General features: G+C 39.3%; 2 protein-coding genes across 3 annotated transcripts; one reads left to right on the top strand and one right to left on the bottom strand.

Annotated features, from left to right (window-relative positions):
• Positions 1 to 48: 48 nt before the first annotated feature.
• Positions 49 to 12,796, top strand: kifl (kinesin family-like). Of its 2 annotated transcripts, XM_015037310.1 has the most exons (23): positions 51 to 256; positions 724 to 900; positions 2,363 to 2,545; positions 4,615 to 4,704; positions 5,209 to 5,318; positions 6,088 to 6,180; positions 6,261 to 6,383; positions 6,517 to 6,609; positions 6,723 to 6,783; positions 6,864 to 6,991; positions 7,776 to 7,952; positions 8,063 to 8,226; positions 8,345 to 8,451; positions 9,364 to 9,470; positions 10,258 to 10,357; positions 10,451 to 10,643; positions 10,716 to 10,896; positions 10,972 to 11,209; positions 11,464 to 11,624; positions 11,850 to 11,954; positions 12,098 to 12,195; positions 12,279 to 12,357; positions 12,487 to 12,796. In XM_015037310.1, the coding sequence occupies exons 2-23, from the start codon at positions 798 to 800 to the stop codon at positions 12,535 to 12,537; spliced, it is 2,745 nt and encodes a 914-aa protein (XP_014892796.1). In that variant the 5' UTR covers positions 51 to 256; positions 724 to 797; the 3' UTR covers positions 12,538 to 12,796. The 2 variants fall into 2 exon arrangements, with proteins under 2 accessions (XP_014892797.1, XP_014892796.1); XM_015037311.1 differs by lacking the exons at positions 11,464 to 11,624; positions 12,098 to 12,195; positions 12,279 to 12,357; positions 12,487 to 12,796 and having other exon boundaries at positions 49 to 256; positions 11,850 to 11,936.
• Positions 12,797 to 14,646: 1,850 nt separating this feature from the next.
• Positions 14,647 to 21,773, bottom strand: cyp1d1 (cytochrome P450, family 1, subfamily D, polypeptide 1). The gene is made up of 8 exons (XM_015037313.1): positions 21,665 to 21,773; positions 21,034 to 21,344; positions 19,507 to 20,115; positions 18,805 to 18,928; positions 18,620 to 18,709; positions 16,576 to 16,699; positions 16,407 to 16,493; positions 14,647 to 16,029 (listed from the first exon to the last, which is right to left on the bottom strand). The coding sequence occupies exons 2-8, from the start codon at positions 21,322 to 21,324 to the stop codon at positions 15,747 to 15,749; spliced, it is 1,608 nt and encodes a 535-aa protein (XP_014892799.1). The 5' UTR covers positions 21,325 to 21,344; positions 21,665 to 21,773; the 3' UTR covers positions 14,647 to 15,746.
• Between the last annotated feature and the right edge of the window lie 1,092 nt (positions 21,774 to 22,865).

Below are 22,865 nucleotides of genomic sequence, written 5' to 3'. Positions count from 1 at the left end.
AAACTGGATCTACCCCAGGGGAAAACCGGGGGCTCTTTGGGGGGATCTTTTTTTTTTTTTTTTTTTTACCAACATGCTCTGCTGCTGTGAAGCCAGGAGCTGGTGAAACTCCATCTCTGCAGTTTAATATTTAAACCCTGTCGAGAGTTTGGTTCCCCTGAGGCATCGGGATTAGCTTGGCTTTGTCCTGCTGTAGCGTAGCAGCACCCAAACTGACCTGAGCCACACCGACAGGGAGCTCAGGACTCACAACCAGGTACTGATCTAAGCTCATTTTAATCTAATTTTCCACCTCACTACTGCTTTGGATTGGAAGAAAAAGAAAAAACACTGATTCGTGTTTTAATGTGGCGTGTTCTGGAAAATAGCTGCTTTTGGGGGATGGTGTTTCAGGTACCATGCAAGTAGAAATGGATCTGTTCCTGCTCCTGCTGAGAACTGTAGACAATTTCTTTAAAAATGTTAAATAAAGAAGAAGTATTTGGGATTTTCAGCTTGCAGCTTACAGAAGCTGGAAGAGGCTGAGAGGCAGATTACACTCTCTGCGTGAATTGGCTGTGTCAGCTTTGAGACATCTGCTAATATTTAAAGGATTGAACAAGATTTCATCATGTGGACAGAAATATTTGGACCAATTTGATTGCATATTAGGTCACTTTTTTTTGTTTGTTTGTTTTCATCTATCTCAGCTCCATGGGGATTTTAACTTACTTTTCCCTGCAGATTTTTGGATCCAGCTCCAAATGCTATAGAGAATCGGTAGAACATAAGAACAGCGGTGAGGACCGACACACATAATGTACATGAACACATCTGGGACGTCTAGAAGATCCTACTCCCTGACCTTCCTGGGAAAGAAAGTAGGGAGGCATCACTCAGTGGCACCTGCTGGGAAGCAAAGTAAGTGCATCACATAACACAACTTCCTGACAAGGTGAAATGGGAATTCATAATTTTTTTTAAAGAGGAGGTTTCCACACTTTGTGTGGGGATGCGAAAGACACATTTAAAGCTAAGCACCCTCAAATAAGCACACCTTTAGCAATTTATGCATGCTTGGTGTCAGATTTAGCTCTAGATGTTTCTGTAGCTGATGCAGATTTGTTATTTCAGAGCGCTAACAGAAGTTTTAAAGGCCTTCTTACATTTTCATCAGTAGACCAGACAAACACATCACCTTCCTATTTATCAAACCAGTAAAGGTCAGTTTTCTCTCCAGTACAGAGAAGATAAACTTTGGAATGACTTTTTGCATTTTATGAAAGGCAGTCTCAAATAAAACACTCAACTAAAATGATAAAACAATGATTAGTTTTACCCAACACAGTCTTTCTCTAAAAGAGCCTAATTATTATTTAACTCTGTACTAACTTAAAGAAATGTCACTTTCTTTCCTTATTGGGTCTTTTATTTAAATTCACATTAATACTCTTAGGTGTTTTTATATTGTATTGATTGTATTTCAAATATTTATAATCAACAGATGAGGCTTTAAATAGGCCCACTGGGCTTTTACCTCTTCTTGCACTGTTAATTTCTTTTTTCTTGGTGTCTTTTAATCTGTATTTTAAACTATGCAAACTAAACTAAACTAATCTAAACTAACCGCATCTTGATAACTTACAGTAAATGTTTTTTTTAAAGTTTGCCGTATCATAAACTCTGCAGTTTCCTCCAGCTATTTTAAAATATTTCTGCAACTTGACTGTAGTCCTAATTTGTCTGATCTCAGGATACACTATAAACATTTCACACCTCCACAGCTGCTGTTTCGCAATTGACGGTGCAGCAACGGTCAGAGTGAAAATAAGAAACGGCGGCGGAGTAAATGATCAATGCGCCTGCCAGAAAGGCTTGAATTGTGTGACAGATCTAAAAACGGCTGCATGAATTTGTCTAAGTTACTGTACTTGTTTGAATTACACATTCTGTTGTGTTGTTGCAAAGTAAACACAGGTTATTATTAACATGGGTTCCTTTCCATCAATGGCAACATTAACTAGCTTCTAAAATGTTGTAGGTGCTTTAAAGTCAGAAGTGACACAGAAAGTTACAGAGGAATTCAGAGTTGCAGATCTTTTTGCTAAGAGTTGCTGTGGGAAGGCTCACGCCAGTGTGAACAGAAAACCTCTTTGAACGTGCCGGAGTCGTTCAGCTGCAGTCTGGGCTTGAACTTAGAGAAGTATGTCTGGAATGCTAAGAAACTGATCAAGACTCACACCATAAACATTTCAAGAGGAACTGATTTAATTTTTAATTTCACAAGAAGACCTTGCCTAGGTGTGACATATATGCACTTATATCCACATGACCTCCATGCAGTGTTCATTCAGATCATCTGAATGTCGCTCTCTGTCTCAAGTTGCCTGGGAGACGACTATCGGGTCGACGGAGGAGCAGGAGGAGCCGTCCCAGTCAGGCCATGCCCCGGTATGGGAGCAGGATTTGGAGAACCTACCCGGGAGTGTGCCTGAATTAAAGGAGCAGAGGCCAAGTCCAAAATTTCCCAACCCACAGTTTCAGCAGTACGGAAACAACGCACCAGGTCAGTCTTAGTCTCATTCAGCTTCGCTCTGGTTTAAGTCTTTGGGTTCTCTTTCTGTCTGCTCCCAAGCTAAGGCAGCTGATGCATTTCCACATGATAGGAACTTTTTCTCAGTATCTTGACATGATTTCTGTTTTTCCACTGAAAGGTATTTCTGAGAAGAGAGTAACAGCATGACGACACGCCTAGATTCCTGTACCAGAAAACAAAGAGGGGATGGGAGTGTGACAGATAGAGCGGAGAAAGATTTAAAGCAGACTCATATAAGCTACATATAAGCTGATGCAAAAGGTTAAAAAAAATAGACAGGAAATAACCTCTGATAATTTCAAATTAAAAGTGTTTTTTTGTTTTGTTTTCGTTTTTGTGTAAATCACCATGAAACTGCACACATTCAGTCAGATGTCATCTTGAAATTGTACGAAACACTTTGAATAAAATGTGATGTTCTTGAAATGTATGTCTTCATTCTTGTGCTCAAAATGGATCAATAAAATTGTCATAAATGTCTCATAAATCAGTTCAATCATTACAGAAGAGTCCACCTTGAACTACTTCTTCTCATCTGTAAAAAAAATAAAGTTAATAATTACACTCTTGAACGCTTTCACTTGATGTTGATCATGTGACTGAGAGGCGCATGGATGAGGGTGTTAACGCTGGTGCCGCATATTTAGGTCTTCTCAACCTCAACAGACTCAACAGTTTTTCTTGCACTTTACTATTAAGCACCACTTCGTGTTGGTCTGTCACATTAAAATCGCAGCAATGTAGACTTGTAGTTACGTCACTACAAAATATAAAAACGCTGTAGGTGGATGCAGATTTTTTGCAAGGCACTAAATCCACAGGCAACTCCAAAGGTGGTGAACATGTTTCCTCTGTTCTTATTTATAGCCAGAGGCTGATGGGCTGGAATGTGTTTTATTTAAAATGCTGAACATCCTACATTATCTTTGTAGCATTCTGGATTTATTTATTCTTGAGAAACAATCAGTGAGACGGCTGGATACAGTTCCCAAACCTCTTCACTGTTAAGCCGTTTGTAGATCAGGTTCCAGTCATTTGAGGGAATTTCCAAAATTTTTGTTGCCACCTTTTTGCTGAGTATTAAAGAAACCAAGAAGAAAAATAAGCTTGTGTGTAAAATAAATCGTTCTTTCTCTATGTTGCAAAAATGACAGCTCAATATTTGGAGTAACAACCTGATAGATTTAGAGTCACAGAAAATTTCTTGCAGATCACCAGAAGCATTTTAAGGTTCAGCAAAGTGAATAAATATTTTACCAATATCATCAAAGACATTATGATCAAATATGTGTTACCAGCTCCCAAATGCAGCAGAATTGAAAGCCAGCTTAATGAACACCTCTTCAGCAAAAAGTGGTATAATCTGAGATAATAATCCTACGTCTCACCAGATTTAGTTTGTGTTTTGAACAATTCAGCTTCTTCTATTTTCAAATATATATATATATTTTAGAGTTTTTGTGTGTTTTATGCCTTTGTTACACCAGATTTCCCCTTTTGTTGGACAATAAGGGTGTTTCTATTCTATTTTATTATAATGTAAACTGTAATAATCCATTGAAATTTCAACAGGAGTACCTTCACCTTACACTAGTGAATGCATCTGTCGTGACATGCCCAATTATAATACCTCATATTAAGAAAAGGTAAAGCGCCCCCATCATCGGTGACTCTAAACACACCCAGCAGAGAGGATAAGTTTGGCTGGCTGCTTTTGTTTTTCCAGAAGGATTGGCTCTGTGAATGTCTGACGATGGAAAAGTGACTGCAAACAAGACAGAGAGGGTAGAGAAAATAAAGAAAGAATTAAGCTGATAGAGCAGTACAGGTCCAGTTTTAATTATTATTTTCAAAAATAAAGATTCAGACAAAAAGCTCTAAATAATTACATAAACAAAACTAATAAAATGTGTGATCCAGATGCGACATCCATATGCTCAAGTCAAATTTCATGTTTCAAATGTGAATGCCTTCTCTTTCTCTTTTGTCCTTGAACTCTTTGTGTTTTTAACAACGACCCTCCAACTTTCCTGTGCAAGACACGCATCGGCACAAAAACCCGTGGAGGAGGAGGTGGGCTGCTTTTAGACGCTGGATTGCTGCAGACAGGAGGAAACGCAATGGACAAGGTTTTGTATACAAAATAAATTATGTTAATATGATGAGTATCTGTTTGGAGGCATTTTTAGATATATTTTTTAATAATAGATATTTGCATCTACATTTAAACCGCTATTTTAAATTTGCTTTTCTTTCTTCAGTGGATCATAGGATAAGAAAAACTGGATATAAACGATTATTTTACCTTGTTTGACCTACTAACAGCACATCTTAGACAAGAACCCCAAACAAATTGTTCAAGTTCACTTGGAGTTCCCTGGCAGCACGTTTATTATTTAACATTTAAGTTTAAAAACAAACAAACATATAAATACATATAAAATATGAGTTACCAAGTGAATCATGGAAAGAAGTATTTCATTGAAACAGTTCACAGACATGAGAGACGGCTGGTGAGGGGAAGGATTTGGAAGGAAGTTGAGATTAACTTCACAGGTTGCTTTGATAATAATTATCGACCTGAGTTCCTTCTCTAGAGTAAACAACAATCATCCGTATTTATTTTTATGCAGGCTCATCAGAATCTCAGCTGGGAGTCGGCTGTGACGCCAGAGAAGCCGAGCGCTCACAGGAACTCAAGATTTACATCCCCTATGAGTCGGCTGAGCTCTGCATCGCTCAGGTAAAACAATGAGCAGCACAGGAAAACAGTGCAAAACAAGTAGAGGAGCTCACACAGCAAAAATACTTACAGTGAAATCTGTTTTGTGCAAAGTATTCAGACATCTTTCTTACATTCTGTCACATTGCAACCACAACCTGCAGTACGTTTTGACGGGATTTTATAGGATGGATCGGCACGAAATATTGCATTATTGTGAAGCAAGGGGGAAAAAAATGCTAAATTGTTTTCACATTCCGTTATTTTAGAACCTAAAAAGTCAAAGTAAAATTAATTTCCTTTAAAATTATTCTAGAATAATAGAAGAAATTTGCTCAGGGATATTGGAGAGCACACAGGAGAGAGGTAAGAAGCTAAGAGCAGGGTTAGGTTATGACAAGAATTAACTTGTCATACAAATGTGTTAGTCTACAAGATAAAACCTTAATAAGTACACATACTTTTGTAAATGTGACATCACAAAATTTAAAGAAATTCAAGGAGTATAAATCTACTGTTATTTCACTGAAAACCAAAACTGTAATTTTATCTTCTAAAGCAGCGAATGCTGAATGTCAAGCAACCATCAAGGCATCTGTGTGTGGTTGTTCAGTGTGAGCACATGGATAAACACAATGGTGCTACTGTCAGATTTCCTGTGTTTTATTATTACTCACTCTCACATGGTTGCCCTGACGCTGCTACCTCGAAGCCATTAGATCATCATGTTGCAAAACAGGACGCCGTTTTGCACATTTCGGCTAACTTACAGCATATTGTGTATGAGCAGATTGCTGAAGACATGAAGGCAATGAAGAGGAGGCATCTGCAAACAGTGCAGGAACTGGAGGATAATTTCCAGTTCAAAGCTCAGGAGACACAGGTAAAAGAAAAAAAAAGTGTAAGAGTGTGTGAATGTGAAGTTAAACAGAACTCTCATTGAAGTTCTGCGTGTGTTCTCAGGAACGGATCATACAGAAGGTCAGATCTCACTATCAGAACAAACTGAACACTGTGAGGAGATTCCTGGAGCTCTACCAGGACAAAGTGGAGGAGAAGAAGGCTGACCTGGAGAAGAAAGTTGCAGTAAGAAATGCATCTTTTCCTTTTCATGCAAACATTTTAATTTACTAATCCATTATTTCTGTTCCCCCCATATGGTGCATCATGGTGACTGAAAAGCACAGGACATAACTGAAGACGTTTATGTGTACTGCAGGAGCTGGCTGCGCACAACGAGCGGCTGCTGGAGGAGCAAAGAGCTGAGAGGAGGAGATGGAAAGAAGAGACCCTGCAATGGCAGAGAGAAAAAGTCAGGGAGCATGTGGCAGGCCCTACAGCTCCTACACCAGAGCACACTCTGGTGGCCGTATTGCAGAAGAGCGGGAGTAAAAAAATAACGCTTCTGTTTTTCTTTTGTGTCAGAGCAAAATGCTGGAGCTGTTCTCCAGTAGGCTGGATGCCCTGCACTGCCACCAGGCCTCCAGTGAGTCCAGCAGCATTTGGCGACATGGAAAACAAAGAAAAAGGGCTGAAAAGTTACTCTGTGTGTGTTACCCCGAACAGCACTGCAGGAGCTGCAGATGGCCAGGCAGGAAATAGGGCAAGTCCAAGAAATATTGATAGTATCTTCATCACAGGTGCAACAGGAAGCAGCAGAGGAAGAGGAATCAGACAAGAAAGAACAAACGGAGGTGGGTTGGATCATCAAAATGACAAAATATTTGTTCAACATATTTTCTTTTGTTTTGTTTAATCTGTGAGAGTAATCATTTAACGTAGAGTGGTGTACAAAAGTATTTTGCTCCTTAATTGTCTCTTTTAATTTGTTTTTGCTTTCTGGTCACTCTTAATCTTTCAGATACTCAAACAATTTTTTGACATCATGCAAATGTAACCTCTGTAAATAAAAAAATATATTTTTTTAGTGATGATTTTAGTTATTATAGGAAAAGCTAAGCCAATTTAACTCTAAAGCAAAAAAAGAACATTAGTTAGTCCCCTTTGCTAAATCGTGGCTATACAATGATTAACCACATTTGTTTTAATTTTTGGCTAAATTTCACCTTCCTCTATGTTTCAAGACCAAGCAAAAAATATGTTTGCCATAAAAAACACATTTTCATGATCTGTTTGAAATTTCTGTTCCATGGATTTATGGACAAACTGGAAACCTTTTGAAGGTGTCGCAAACCAACACATCCAGTCTGAGACTCTATTACTACTCTTTTTTTTTTTTTTTTTTTTTTACAAAGAAGAGTACAACTCCATGGTAGCAGTGGTTCCTACCAGAGGCAGAAGAATGTTTTTTTTGCTTGTTTGTTTGTTTGTTTGTTTTTTGCATATCTGTTTGATTAATAAAAATGGACAAATCAAATTCCTCTATTTACCTGGGTTACCTTTGTTTGATATTAACATTTAGTGATTATTTAAATGCAAGCAAGCGCATTTTTATGTCACCGTGCAAATTGTATTCAGACATGCAGTGTCTCAGATCAGCCACTGGAGGGAGCCAACGCCCGCCTGGAGGAGCTGAAGGAGAGCCTGTACCAGAAGGAGAGGGAGATCACTGAGCTCCTGGAAGCAGAGAGGATCCCTGTCCCTCCTGTCCTACAGCCACACTGCAGCGTCCTGCTCCCCACCGTCATAACCAAGGTGCCAGCCACACACTGTGCAGAACAGCTGCCCTCAGGCTGCTTCTCACATTATCTCAAATATGTCTTCCAAAGTTGATGTTTGATCCCTTACAATCATTTTTCCTCAAGGCCCATGAAATCTGCAGTGTAGTGCCTGAGTCGAGAGCTCTTTTGTACCAAATGATTGACGACAATCAGGTTGCTTTGGCTGAAGCCAGAGACAAACTGCGTCTTCATCTGCAAACAGCTAAACAGGACAGCAATGAAAAAGAGAAGACTCCCAGACAAGAGGGGTTAGAGATATTCAAAACTGTCTGCAAAAAAAATTACCATGGCTTGAAATATCTGTATAAACCTTTACTGAGGAAAAAATATTAAAACTGCAGTTTAAACGTTTGTTTCACTTTATAGGTCAGATGAGTCAAGTCTGTCTTTTCTGCAAGAGACAGTGAGGGAACACGAGGTGTGTCAAATTGCTTTGGGCTACATCAAATCTGGGGAATGCCCTGTAATGAACGGTGAGTTCAACTCTAAGGAATATTGGCCCAAAAATGCATGAGTAAATTAATAGCTCCAAACGCTAGAGGACAATAACTGATCAAAACACTGATCACACAAGCTGTTATAATAAACATTTTCAATATTTTCTATTGAGGGAGTTAAACTTTTACCTATCACCCACAGCTGTGACGTTCATTGGCAATTCCTGCATGACATTACAAAGCGCTGCTTGCAATCAAGTTTGAGTTTCACATTCATGTATCACCAAACTAGTTGAAGCTGAACTTCTTGCTTCAGTACAGAAACTTCTTCAACCACAAGTCTCATGAAAGATACAGACTTTTATCACAGTCAAGCCCAAAATTACTGGACTAGCCAAAGTTCTGACTTGAATGTAACAGAGAATCAAGGGAGCAAAGATTAAGATAATGGCTGCGAGGTTTCTAATTTCAAAGACTTGGAGATCATTGCCAAAGATAAGGAATGAAAATACAAGTGGGAACATGCAAAAGCTTCTCAGCAAAAGGTTTGATTATTGTAGTGCCTAAAACAGCTATTTTAAATGTTAATAGAAAAGAAAAATGCTTAATTCGCCATTGTCATATCGTGCTTTGAGAGTTCCCCATCTCTCTTCCTGTCAGCAACAAACATGGTTGAAAGAAAATAACTGAATCTAAATCAAGTAAGAGTATGAATAATTTTGTAACATAATCCATTTGAACATATCAACCTTACTGTTCTCTGCTGGAGAGCCCACATGAAGAATTAGACCAATGTTCCACTGAACCGACATCTTGAAGCAGATTCTAACCATTTTTATATTGTAGTTACATCCGCCTTGCAATCACATCAGACGATCACATTTAGTTTTCCTATCTGAGAAATGACGAATGACTGATACTCAAGCTTGACTTTTACTCCGTGCTTAGATTGTGAAATGTCTGAGCTGGAGGACATCCTGGGACAAGAGACACTTCCAACCGCACAGAGGACTGTAAAGGGCATCGGTCAGCAGCTTCTCTTGCTGCAGGATCAGGTAAGCGATCAGATCAGGTTCTGCGACAACTTGCAGGACAAGTTTTAAGAGACTGTGGGGCACCAGCAGCAGAACCAGCGTAGGGATTGACCCCCAGACATGTTTCCTTTATGCATTAATAGTAAAATATAAAGACATTAAGATTTGTAACCATGTCCACATAAGCATAGAGTTTTTCCAAAATCCATTTAATTTGTCCATTGCTTGTACCAACTGAATCCTTTCAGGTTTACTGGTACCTATCTATTCTAAAAATAAAAAAGGACAATATATCTTTTTTTATTATTTAAACTTGAGATTCTTGGAGTTACTGGTTGGGTTAAAGTTGGGGCTGTGAGATAATTGTTTTCCAAAAATCACCCCTTCAAATCATTTAATTTGGGTTTTTTGATCCTTTCAAAGGTGAGAAAAATAATAGAAATATAGAAGTGATTGGGAATAACAGCAAGTCAGCCAGGACAACATACGCTGGAAACTCAAAAACATAAAACATTAAAATCAGAAACCCTTCACTTCATGGCCTGGTAGAACTTGGGCTAGGTCCTATGAGAACATTTAAGCTAGAAATTAAATCTATAATATACAGAAAGGAACCCAAAGCACTACTATTTGCAGAGCAGGTTTTAAACCCAGATCCTACAGGTTCTTGCTGAAACTTATTTTCACCATTAGAATCAAAACTTGCCTCAACGAACTGAAAATGCTTTTTGAATGAACAGGAATGTTTTCATTCACATCTTACTGTCTGGGTTACACTGTATCAAAGTTTTCATTGTCTTCTCTTAAGCTGAAGCGAGAAAAGGAAGAGAAAAAGAAAGTAGTTGAGAATTACACATCAGAAAGAGCAATGAGGAAGAAATATTATAACATGGTGGAAGAAATGAAAGGTACACAGACATTGCCAACTCGCAATCGATTTTGTTTCAGTAAGGACTAGACTCTTGTGACTTTTTTTTTTCATGCTTTTATGTCCGCATCAGGTAAAATCAGGGTGTTTTGTCGAATTCGTCCAGTGAACCGAAGTGAAGCTGCACAAGGTGGGGCTGTTGTGGTGGCTAAATTAGACGATTACTCTGTCACTGTGGAAACCCAACGTGGGCCCAGAGAGTTTCAGTTTGACAAGGTGTTCAGCACAGAGGCCTCTCAGGAAGATTTGTTTCAAGATGTAAACAGGTAAAACAATACAACACACAAGAATATCAAACACTTTGTTTCTCAATAACCCCCAACACCTTCCTCCCACAGGCTGATGCAGTCAGTCATCGATGGATACAATGTTTGCATTTTTGCGTATGGCCAGACAGGCTCAGGGAAAACTTTCACCATGGTCGGGGACAAAGATCAGAAGAACCCTGGGATTATGCCCAGATCTTTCAACGCCATTTTTGACATCATGCGAGAGAACGGCTCTAAATTTGACTTCAAGGTAGCAGTCTTCCCCCTGCTTCTTCCTGTCTCTGGTTGTGGTGCCTCTTCATCCTTCCCCACCCCCCTTTCTCAGGTTTCGGCCTATATGCTGGAGCTGTACAACGACAGGTTGCAGGACCTCTTGGTGAGCCAGGCGGGTGAGGCCCATGCGCAGACACAACCCCATGGCCCCACCAGGCGGGTGGAGATCAAAAGGAACAGAAAGGGGGTTGTGTTCGCCCAAGGAGCAGAGACAAAGGAGGCTTCCAGTGCCCAGGAGCTTTATGCTCTGTTCCAACAGGCTTGCGCCAATCGACACATCTCCGCCACCAGTGAGTGCCCCTTACCATGCAGTTCAAACAGGGCTGCGCTAAATGGTTTGGATTAATCCTTTTAACTCCAGTTAGAAAAAAAGTAGCTAGGTACGTCATTATTGAACTGGTGAGCTGCAGAGAGTCAGCTTTCGGAAGAGCCACGTTTATTAGAATGTGATTGGGTGGGCTCTATCTGAAACTGTCTGTACAAAAGCGCATCACGATTCTGAACTAACAGCGCTGGTCATTTTTGTACCGCCGCTGTTTTTAAGAGATGAATGTGGAGAGTTCCCGCTCCCATCTGATTGTTGGCATCATGGTGGAGAGCAGGAATCTGACTAATGGGAGTGTCAACACCGGAAAGTTGAGCCTTGTAGACCTGGCAGGGAGTGAAAGAGCAGCAAAGACCGGCGCCAAGGACCACCAGCTAAAGGTGTGCTCATGTGTTACCATGAAAAGTATTCAAACCCCTTGAATATTTTTTTGGTGAGTTTGTAGTTGTGCAACACTCTTCTTTTTCAGATGATGCTCTTTGAGATACTCAAGTCTTGGGATATTAACTTAAAACCTAAGTCTGCTTTAAGACTTGGAAATTTAGAGTTTAGGAGTATCAAATTAAATGGGGTTGACTATTAACGCACTGCCTGCCACTTTGTAGGAGGCTAACTCAATCAACAAGTCTCTGAGTGCCTTGGGTGATGTGATCTCGGCATTGTCCGCGGAGCTGCCACATGTACCATACAGGAACAGCAAGCTCACTCAGGTGCTGGTGTAAGAACACATACACAAGCTAGATTTATCCAAAGAACATGCAGTAAACAAAAAAGCTGATGAAAACCAAATGTGGTCCTGGATTGTAAATTCTGTCATGCAAAGCAGCACAACTCTTTTCCCCGTCCTTTCCAGGTTATGCAGGACTCTTTGGGAGGAAATGCCAAAACCCTCATGATTGTCAACATTTCCCCATCAGAATACAATCTGGACGAAACTCTCACGTCACTCGTGTAAGAATCAGACACAAAAGAGACAGTAGTTGTTTTATTGTGCTGGTAGAAATCTATGTATTGAACTTGATGGATCTTTTCAGTTATGCAACGAGAGTGAAGGCCATAACCAACAACGCCCAGAGAAATGTGGACAGTAAAGAGATCGCCCAGCTGAAGGAGGTGCGCACAGTTTCACTTTGTTCTGCTTTGATATGAAGCTCTGCTGTTTGAGAATAAAACAAAATGTTTGATAATACTGCAGCAGTTTACATGACTAAAGTCCTGGTTACCTCTCTGTGTCTCTTAAAGGTGATCATGAAGCTGAAATCTGGACATGCTGTGGAAGAGGTGGATGTTTGACAGGCTGTTGTTTCTGCACACTGTGTTTTATCGGGCAGTCTTGTAATCGCTGGCATGCTTAAAGGGTTTAAATGTTGGATGAAGATGGGGGGGTTCACAAGAACGTCACGTTTTGCTTTGGAGATTGAAGGCTGTTTGAAAATGGATGTTGATGCATTGAGCTGTAAAATAAAGCTCCCACAATTCAGGTTTTGTTGGATGACAAAGACTTAGTGATTCATACATGCAAAGGATTATTATATATTTTATATATCTAAAAGAAAATGTAAAGCAAAAAGCACATGTTGTGTTTCTTTAACAGTGGATTTACAAGCCAAGACTGAAAACTCTTTAATTTTTCTAGTTTGACTTATAATATGAAAGAAAAAGGACTGGAAAAGCTGTAGTTTAAAATGATCAACTTTGATAATAATCTATTAAATGGAGCTGTTTTGAACTGTCTTATAATTTCATACACTGTGAATTTATTTATATTTTTACTTATCCTGTTGGGATTTTTTGTGACATACCCACAGCTGCAATTAATTGTGAAATGTATAAGAAGAATTTTTATTTTATTTTTTTCACATTTTTACACAGACGACACTAAACACACAGATATAGCTACAAGACAACAATTTAGATCAAAGTGTTAGAATGGCCCAGTCAAAGTCACGACCTAAATCCATAGATTTGAAAATTAATGTCTAGGCCTGTCACAATAATCAATAAATCAGTTAATCGCATAATAAATTAAAACAATCATTTTCACTTGCATGATTTATCATTTTTCTCTTTTTTTCACCAAAAATTGGATGATAAAAGTCTTCAGTCTGGTGATTTAGTCTCAACCAGCCCTTATTTTGAAGGGCAGTTTGAAGGGAATGATTGATTTTATTTGTTGTTTCTGTTTTGTTTGTTTATTTTGGACATTTAAAATGTCTTCCAGTTCCAGTGTTAAATGTGTGGTACAATATAAAGTTAATTGATCTGGAAGAATTGTTACTTGAAAATGGTTTCATAACAACAGTGTTATCATTTATCACGATAAATTCTGGGACAATTTATCATCCAGCCAAATTTGTTATCGTGACAGGCCTATTGATGTCCACATGAAAAAGATTCAGGAGTATGTTTTTGCAAGCCACTTATTTTCTGAAGCATATCAATTATTTATTTACAGAACCTGTAGAAGGTTGGATTTCCTGCTTCTTTGCTTGTTTTTGTTCCACTCCAAAAACTCTAGACCTTCAAAATAAATTGCTGGAGTCATTTTAGTACAGCTTTTCTTCTCTCTTTTTTTTCTACCTGTAGCTAGGCTTAGTCTTAATTGTCACGCTCTCCTAATCTGTGACGTAGATCCGACAAGTGGTTCTTTTTGTGTCGCAGTACAGAGGCATCATTTCTAACATTGCGTGCTCCGTTTTATTGGCTGCTTTGGATCAGTGGCCAATCAACACACGCTGGCCTTCATTTGTTATTCTTGATGAGTTTAAATTGCACTGAGTCAGTCGGGTAGAGCAAAGTGAAGGACAAAGCCTGCAGTGAGGAGCAGAGCGCAGATGGAGGGGGTACATGACTGATGAAAGGGCTAACAGCTCCTTAGGTCTTCATAGTTTGCTTTGCTGATTAAACCACTTTGCTGCTGCACAGAAATAAGACAAAGGAAAATGGAGGATTGTTCTGTAATTGGAGTGTCTTACAAAAGCATCAATTTTTAAAAATCGTTATATTACACACACAAACTTCAGTGTTTTTTTTTTATTTTGGTATTTTATTTGGTAGGCTAACACAAAGCAGTGCCACGAAGGCTAGTTTCTATCTGTAGTCTCTGTAATGAGTTTTCATCCACACTAACTTATTTTGTAGAACCATCACATGTGGTACATCCTTTGGGACATATTCAAACTCAGTCAGATTGGATGGAGAGTGTATATACATATCATTTTTGAGTCTTTTTTACAGATTCTCACTTAGACTTATGTGTTTGAACTTTAACTGGGCCTCTACCCCATTTCCAGGTTTTTTCTTCCAGGATTTCCATGTGTTCAGCTACACTCTTCTTACCATTAGCTTGAGCAGCTTTTCTGCTGCTCAAGCTAATGGTAATTAAGACAAATTAGTCACAGATTTTGAGAAAAGTGCATTTTCTTTATTTCAAAAATATTCATAAACATGATTTTAGTTATCAACCCTGCCTATCACATGTGATGTGTTTTTTAGTGCTCTGTTAACTCTTAAAAAGTAAAATGCATACAGTCACACAACAATCGATTCCCAGATAAATGCAGCGGTTATAAAATGCACAAGTGTGTTACAAGTCACTAAACATTCGTCATTGTTACATAAACTAATGGGAATCAGAAGCTATTCGGCTACAAATTTCTGTGACTGTCAGCAAGGAAGTGATTACAGATGCAACTCATCATCATCAATCCCGGTGAAACAGCTCATTCATTAGTTGACAGAAGTATGCGCCAGTGAAATGCATTCTCCTCTGAGGAGTCTGCTAGAAAAAAAAAGAAAGAAAAGCTTCAACAGTTTGGAGTACAACACTTTCCTTTTAAGGATAATTCTGCCCTACTCGACTCTTACTCAGACATGTACTCCCAGACTTCTGTGAGTCTAGTTTATTGATACTAACTTCCCTAATTTCACATTTTATTGCCATCTTTACAGTCGACTGAGACAGTAATTTAAGAATGTCGGAGGTCAAGAGAGAGAGAGAGAGATGGCTTTGAAAAAGGTTCAGGACAGTAATATTTAAACAATAACTATAAGAGAAGATGAACTAGTTAATGTGTACGACGTAAAGCAACAATAAGTGGAAGAGGAGCCAGAGGCATGACGTAGGTGAGCGGATTACAGCAGTTTAAAAGCTGAGGCAGGACAAAGAGAAGAGGGATGAACCTTGGCTGAACAGTTTCAGGCTTGAAGCACCAATCACCGCTCAGTAAAATGGTTCCCTCCTCTCCCCCGGTGTTTAACTGTAAATAATAAGTTCATGTAAAGGCTTTTAATGAGGGACTGCTTATTCTTTTTTTATTTAGATGGACTCTAGGTACTGGAACATTTTCAACATATACCAATGCAGTTTGCTTGACCTGAACATCTAAACAAATGGTGTGCTTAATAGAGAAACTGCTCCTTTTTAGTTTCTTTAAACCACAAAGAAACTCCAGTCTGTGAACGGATCCTCCGTCTCTGTGGACTTGTGATGTCCAGAGGGTCTAAAATCTGGGGGAGACTGTAATCCTGTACGGACGTGGTTTCATGGTCAGACCAAAGTCTGTGCTGAGATCCAGCTCCTGTCCAGGAACATTTTCAATCCGCAAACCGTGGAGCAACGTGGTGAGAAACACAAACATCTCCAAACGTGCAAATCCATCCCCAAGACAGCGCCTCTTCCCCAGGCCAAAGATGAGAACCTTCTCCGTCAGCTCCTTGTTTAATTGTCCGGACGGGCCCTGGAAGCGCTGTGGCCGAAATTTCTCTGGATCACCCCAAAGGTCCCTAGTTCAAAATGAAAAACAGCGAAAGTTCTACATCTTACAAAATTATTTATTACATTCAAACTTTTCCACATTTTGCACTATCACACAACCACAAAGTTCAGTCTTTCAATGGGACTTTATTTAATAGAACAACACAAACAGCATAGCTAAAACACTTAATAAAAGAATGGTCTAGTCAAAGTCCAGACATAAAGGTCTATAGCGAGGCTTGAAAACCATTGTTTACAAACACTGTCCATCCAGCCTGATTGGAATCTGACTTTGTCCCCTTAGATGCAAAGCTTATTGAAAAATAGCCCAGAAGACAATACACACCTGATCTGGTATAAGCCATGTGCAAAACATCAATCAGTGTCAATGTTTGCGCCTACTCACACGTCATGATTGACTTGATACTGGTTAATGAAGACACACGTGTCCTTTGGGATGAAATATCCGGTCAGGATGGTGTCTCTGGTGGTGCTGGAAATAAAGGAACATATGAAAGGTTCTGACAATATTTACGCTAAACCAAAATGAACTGCAGCCAAAGCTCCAGTCTTACCAGTGAGGGATGGTGAAAGGAACATAGGAAGAGTGACGAAACACCTCGAATATGAATGCTTCAGTGAAGGGCATGTTGGGCTTGTCTGCAAACCCGGGAAGTCTGGCTGAGCCAATGTGTTCATCTTAAAAGAAGAATCAAACAACAGATCCAACTAAATATTTACAGTAAACTGATAAGTTATTGTTCCATCTTTATTTTCTGTTGTATTATTTTATTTAATAGACTTGTAACTATTTTTGAAAACATGTAACGTCTTCCTAAAGTCTTAATATCCCTTGAGCCTTTTTGCCACATTACAAACACAACATTTAGTTTATGTATTGGGATTTGAAGCAACAGACCAACTTATAGTAAAATTGTAGAAATTCTAAAATGTTCAAATAAAAACGAAGCTAATGGGATTCATGCAACGTACCTGAGGAATTATTAATTAATTGCATAGTTAGCTTTTGTTATCATTACAGCTGCTAGACTACTGGGGGTATGTCTCTACCAACACTGAGCCTCTGAAAACTGATGTAATTGTCACATGTCTTAAATAGCTGAAGTACATTGGATCAAAGCTATGAGCACCAATGTTCAAATATCAACATAAAAACTTAATAAGACTTAAATATACAATTTAATTGAGTTATTCTAACGCATGAATATAATTTCACCTAAAAGTTTTATAGTTTCTCTAACCGTATGTTAAGGGATTTTGCAGACTAACAGGTTTTCTTCCAGGATTGCCCAGTATTACATGCACTGATCAGATTCCCTGTTTGTGGTTTACCAAAGCGTCCCCACAGCATGGTGCTGCAAACACCAGGTGTCTGTGGAGATGATTTTTTGGCTGATGTGCAGTCTTAGTTTTCCACCAACTGGACTTCGCTCAACTATTAATTTTTCTGTGTTCTTTTCTCCACGTTTATATTACTGCAAGACGTGCAAAGTGCGAGATGCTGAGTTTTTATATCGACAGATAATCACACCTGAGATGTCCTGGTGCCATATTGTGTCCATTCTCAGATGATAGACTGAAAAGTACTCTCCAAGCTTTGGATATTATTTACAATCGAGCCCCACTCCAAACATTTTGTCGGCCCATCACATGAAATTCCAGCAAAATCTATGAAAGTCTAATGGGTATGACAACTTTGCAGTTGACTGAAGATTATAGGGCTAAGGGCTTACTTGTTTTCACTTCATATCTTGTTTTCACTCTAAATAGTCCTGGTTTTGCGAATAAGGTGTCTAGTTCAGCTGCAGTCCATCCTTACAAAGAAAAGCCATTCAGCCCATTCCTTTTGATATTTTAGTTAAGGAACAATGGTAAATTATGATCGTTCAGAGCCTTGCGTGTAACTGCCTTTGTGTCTCTCTTGAACTCTCCAACCCTTGTACTGTTCTGATTCATCCTGTCACCTCCTAGCATCCCCCCTCCCTTCCTCTCACTGTGAAAATGTGACGTGCCCCAGGATATTCGGCACCGGTTCAGTCAATCTACATCAAAAGTAACTCCAGTGTCAGCAAAAACTTGGTCTGAGCTTTTGTGAGTTTCTCCAAGACCAGTTGACTCTTTATTGCACCTGTTGTGCTTCGATTTTCCTCAAAGTTCACAAATTTCATGCTACTTTCATGAACATTATAAAACTTTTTTTTCCCCCCTGAATGTTGTTTTTCTATCTGCTTGGTAAATGTTTGACGTTCCTTTGGGGCTAAATTTGATATTGATCAATATGTTCCAGATCACTATTATTAGGAACTATTGCAGTTTGATTTTTGTCTCTGTAATAAAACCAACAGACACAAACTCAGGCTCATTAGTGAAGTGCTACTTGGATTCATTAATGAGCAACCTGCTATTTTTGGACAGTAAAACCCTGACTCATTCATGAGAACAGACAGGCTCACGCTATTAGCATAGCGTACATTCTTTCTCTTTTCAAAGGCTGCGGTCACACTGACCAAGGCAGTTAGGGTTTCAGTTTTCATCACAAACACATCTCAGTAATTTAGATCTCGATATATTTATCCTATTAAACACATAAAACAATACCAATCTCCTGCTGTACTTTGTCCTGGATGTCTGGAAACTTGATGAGGTACAAGAGGCTCCACTGTAATCCAGCAATGATGGTGTCAAAACCTTTTGGAGAGCACAAAATGCACAGCTGAATAAAAACCGAGGGTGTCTTTTTTATGCACTAATGCCACTGGCGTCGCTATGCTGGTTCGTCTAACCTGCACCGAAGATGTCTATGACGGTGTGGATGATCTGAGAGTTGGTAAGTAGAGACGTGTCCCTGTTCTCTTCCCTGTCTTCACAAAGTGCGATCAGAGCATCTGTGATGTCCCGGATGCAGTTCTGCAACCACAAGTACAAAACATGACTGAAACTTTCATGGCATGGCCTCCTGAGATTGTCGCCATCATTACAACAAGGGGGAGAGAAAATCAATCTTGTGATTATGTAGGAAATTAGAACTGAATTTTGAATGAATTAATTAGGGACAAAATGGTAATCAGTCATACTGGGACGCGTGTCTTCCACTAGGTTGGTAATTCCTAATTAGAGTGCGTGCGAACATTTTAGGCACTCTGCACAAGAACAAAAGTCCGTCCCAGGGGACTTGTTTGTTATTTTTTGGCTACAGTGGCCGGTGCCGTATGTGTGCAATGGCAGATTAAAAGATTGGGATGCAAATAAGTGGCATAATCTAAAGGAAACAAGATGTGCACACATCCAACGCCCAAACTTATGTAGGACTGCATACAGTACAAGATGAAGTAAAGATGGGAGTAATCATCTGAAAAGTGCATAAACCTCAAGACACTAATCTAATCAGAATTTATGAATACTTTAGCAAATGTGAACTCTTTTCCCCTTTTCATTCTTTTACAATAGATTTTTTTTGTTTTAATGTGGTTAGCAGGCTTCTTTACCTTATCAAAGGTGTTGATGTGTTCCTTGATTCTTCGCTTCATAAATCCATTCATTCTGTGAATGTACTGGACCATTTTTCTCAAAGATGGACTGGGAAAGTAACGAAACACTGGGAAGAAGTCAGCCAAATTCCCTGCAGCGAAAAGTTTCAGTACCTCGTTGTTTATGTTCACAATGGTGAGAAACTCCTTGTCATTGTGGTCGTACCTTCTCCCAAAACACAGGGCACACACCACATTTGCCACAGATGTCACTAAGGACATTGCGGGATCTATACCCATAGTCTTGTGGTTCTTTGCGGCTTCTTCCCGAATCACCTCCACCATCTCAGCAGCCTCAGCGCACACCTGCTCCTCCAGGAGGCAAGTGGCTCCTGATCCCCTCGGCTCGGCTTGGGAGAAGGACCTTAGGGCATTTTTGCACAGCTTCTTATGGAGAAGCCACGCAGGTCCATACTTTTCACTGAAGGTCATGCTGGTCCCGTCAGCCACGGCGGAAAAAGTGAAAAGTTCAGGTCGTCCAGCAAAATCTTCTCCCTGACGAACCAGTGCCTGCCTGATGGTGGAGTACCCACTAAGGATGACCACTGTCAAAGAGCCGAAACGCATCTGAGGCAAAGACACAGACAACGCCAGTCATAAGTTCATATACATGCATCATGGGCACAAATACTAAATTAACTTGGGACTTTTAAAGCTGAATTTCATGGAATGAATATAAACAAACAGCATCAGTTAATTTAAAAAAAAAATGTCAACGATCTGAATTATAATCAAAGTCCACAAATTTTACAATAGTTTCTCAGTTGGAGTCATTCTAAATGCTTGATTTGAGAGTTTAAGTCATCTGACTCAAAATTTAGCCCTCAGATAGAAAGAAATTTGTTAGGATGTTCAAGAACAATCAATGAACCACCAAGTCAGAAGCCTGTCATAAAAAACATCAGTGTCACTGTTCAAACTGTTCAAATCAACATAGATTTCAAACCGCTGAAGAACCATCTACTCCACAACCAATACCTTCAAATAGTGAAATACAAGCTCCTGCTTTGGAAAAGTTTCGAGATCAAACAAGCTAAAAATGAGCTGTTTATCCATTGTGACAATCAGTTTGTTTGTAGGAATCAAGGCGAGGCTCTCAAACTTTACCAGCTGTTAGGCATGGTGGTGAGGACATGATGCTGAGGAGTCTGCTTTGCTGTCAGAGAAACCAATGATGCATGGTACCTTCAAATTCTTTAACCCTCGTTCTAATTTACATGTATTTACTCGTAGGGTTGTGAAGGAACCCAGTCAGTATAAATAAAACAAAGCCACTCTGAATTACACCAGAACTCATAAATTCAACATGCACACCCGATTCTTTGAGGTTGTATTGTCGGTTCAACCTGGAATAAGAATTACTGAAAGTTATCGCAAAAGGCTCAAATTACTTTTTTAAATTCACAGATATGATGAGGGTCAATAACGTCTTAATAAATTATAATCCAGACACGAACTGGAAAAATATCACCTTAAAAACCTCACCTTAAAAACATCACCATACTGCAGACCCAGGCGAGTCAGTGAGAGATGCATCTGGTCTCCCACCTGGAGCAGATTGCCCACAAGGGGCCAAGGTCTGGGGCCTGGAGGAGTAGGAAACTTTGTGTCGTCCAAGTGGGAGTCATGGTGGTAGGGGAAGAAAAATCTGTGGCTCTGTTTTACCCTGATGGCCAGGAGTATGAGTGTAAAAAGACACAGAGCAAAAGTGACGCTGGAAAGAGGTGCACTAGAGCCCTCTTTGGCTGACAGACATCCTGACAGGATCAGCCCCATGTTGTCAAATCAGGAACATGCTAAGTAGAGAGCAGAAAGTGAAAACAATGTCTAAATAAAACAAAGACAGGAAGACAGAAATAAATGCAGGAAAAAGTCATCCAAGTCAGAACTCCTCCAAGGCTTCCTGTTTAACAGACTGCAATAAACTGGATCAAATCCACACCAAAGTTTAAAGTGCTTTTCCTGTTCCTATGATCCACCTCTAAGCATGGATATATAAATCTCATCCAGACAGTTTCTGCGTGATTTCACAAACGGACAAACAAACAAAACATCATTATGAAACATCTGCACTTGATGGGAAATAGTTTGAGAAAAATTGTGAGGTAAAACTCACCACACTGTGATCCTCTGCGGCTTTTATGTGCAAAAACTAAACGGCTGAGAAACGAGAGACCCAATGCAGACCAGAAAGAAGTTTGTAGTTTGATGATGTTTGCAGGGGAGGGTTTCATAAATTGTACAGGGACCTCCCCGTCTGTAGAGGAAGCTGCTGTCCTCTAAAAAGGTTAGCCTGAATGCATGAGCTGCTGTTCAAGATACTTAAATAAGGGGTAAGATTAGCGAAACATTTATGTTTATATCGAGAATGAACGCAAGCGTTTTAATAAACTTGCACATTTTTGGCTAGTTCCGCGTTTGTTCTTTCTCCCGTCCGCACTTCATATTTTTGTGAACAGTATTGGGAAGAAACGTATCTGTTGTTATGTTAATACGGTCACATGTCTGAATTATTTAAACATTTTTAAACACGAGACCATTACCTGAAAAAATGTCGTTTGCAAATTGTAATTTGTGTAATTTGTCACAAGATGGTGCTGTTTGTCATTTTACATATAACAGAGATCTGGACAGTCCATCGTCTGAAAACGAAAAACTAAATCAGTCCTGAGCATACGCAGTGATCCAAGTAGTGGCAGCATAATGCTGTGGGAAAACTGTTCAAAGCTTTTTTTTCTTTTTCTTTTTTTTTCAGATGGTCAGACGGGATCAAGACTAAGCATTTTCATGCTTAGTTCTGGAACAGGGAAGCTGGTGATAGTTTATTGAAAGAAAGTCTGTCAGAGGCTGAAAAGTTGCTTACAACTGGGGTCTTGGTGCACTTTATTGTAGTATAACTATCCTAAACATATGGAGCCTGAGATACGAAGGAAAGGTTTTTGTTTTAGGATTTCCTATCATTCTGAACTCCAGACCTAAAAAGGAAAATAATACAGATGATCCCAGTCAAATCTGACTGAGCTTGAGTTATTTTTTGGGGGGAAAGGACAGTTGTAATGGGATAATTTGAAAGAGGCCTATCCCAAAAGACTTGGAGCTGTAAATGCAGCTCAGAATAATCAAAAAATAATTAAGTTTTTTATTTTTTTCATTAAAACAATTTTATTATTTTCTCTCCACATTAGTATGAACCACTACTTTGTATTTTGTGACATACAATTAAAACAAAATATACTGATGTTTGTGGTTATAATTTAAAGAAAGTGTAACAGTTTAATTATACTGTGGATTGTTGACTCTAATTTCTTTTCACTATG

Source organism: Poecilia latipinna, unplaced genomic scaffold (genome assembly GCF_001443285.1).
Source record: "Poecilia latipinna isolate Pla-1442-1.1 unplaced genomic scaffold, P_latipinna-1.0 Scaffold400, whole genome shotgun sequence".
NCBI classification, from domain to species: Eukaryota; Metazoa; Chordata; class Actinopteri; order Cyprinodontiformes; family Poeciliidae; genus Poecilia; species Poecilia latipinna.
The sequence above is the reverse complement of the archived record's forward strand: the minus strand, read 5'-3'. Positions and strand labels throughout refer to the sequence as shown.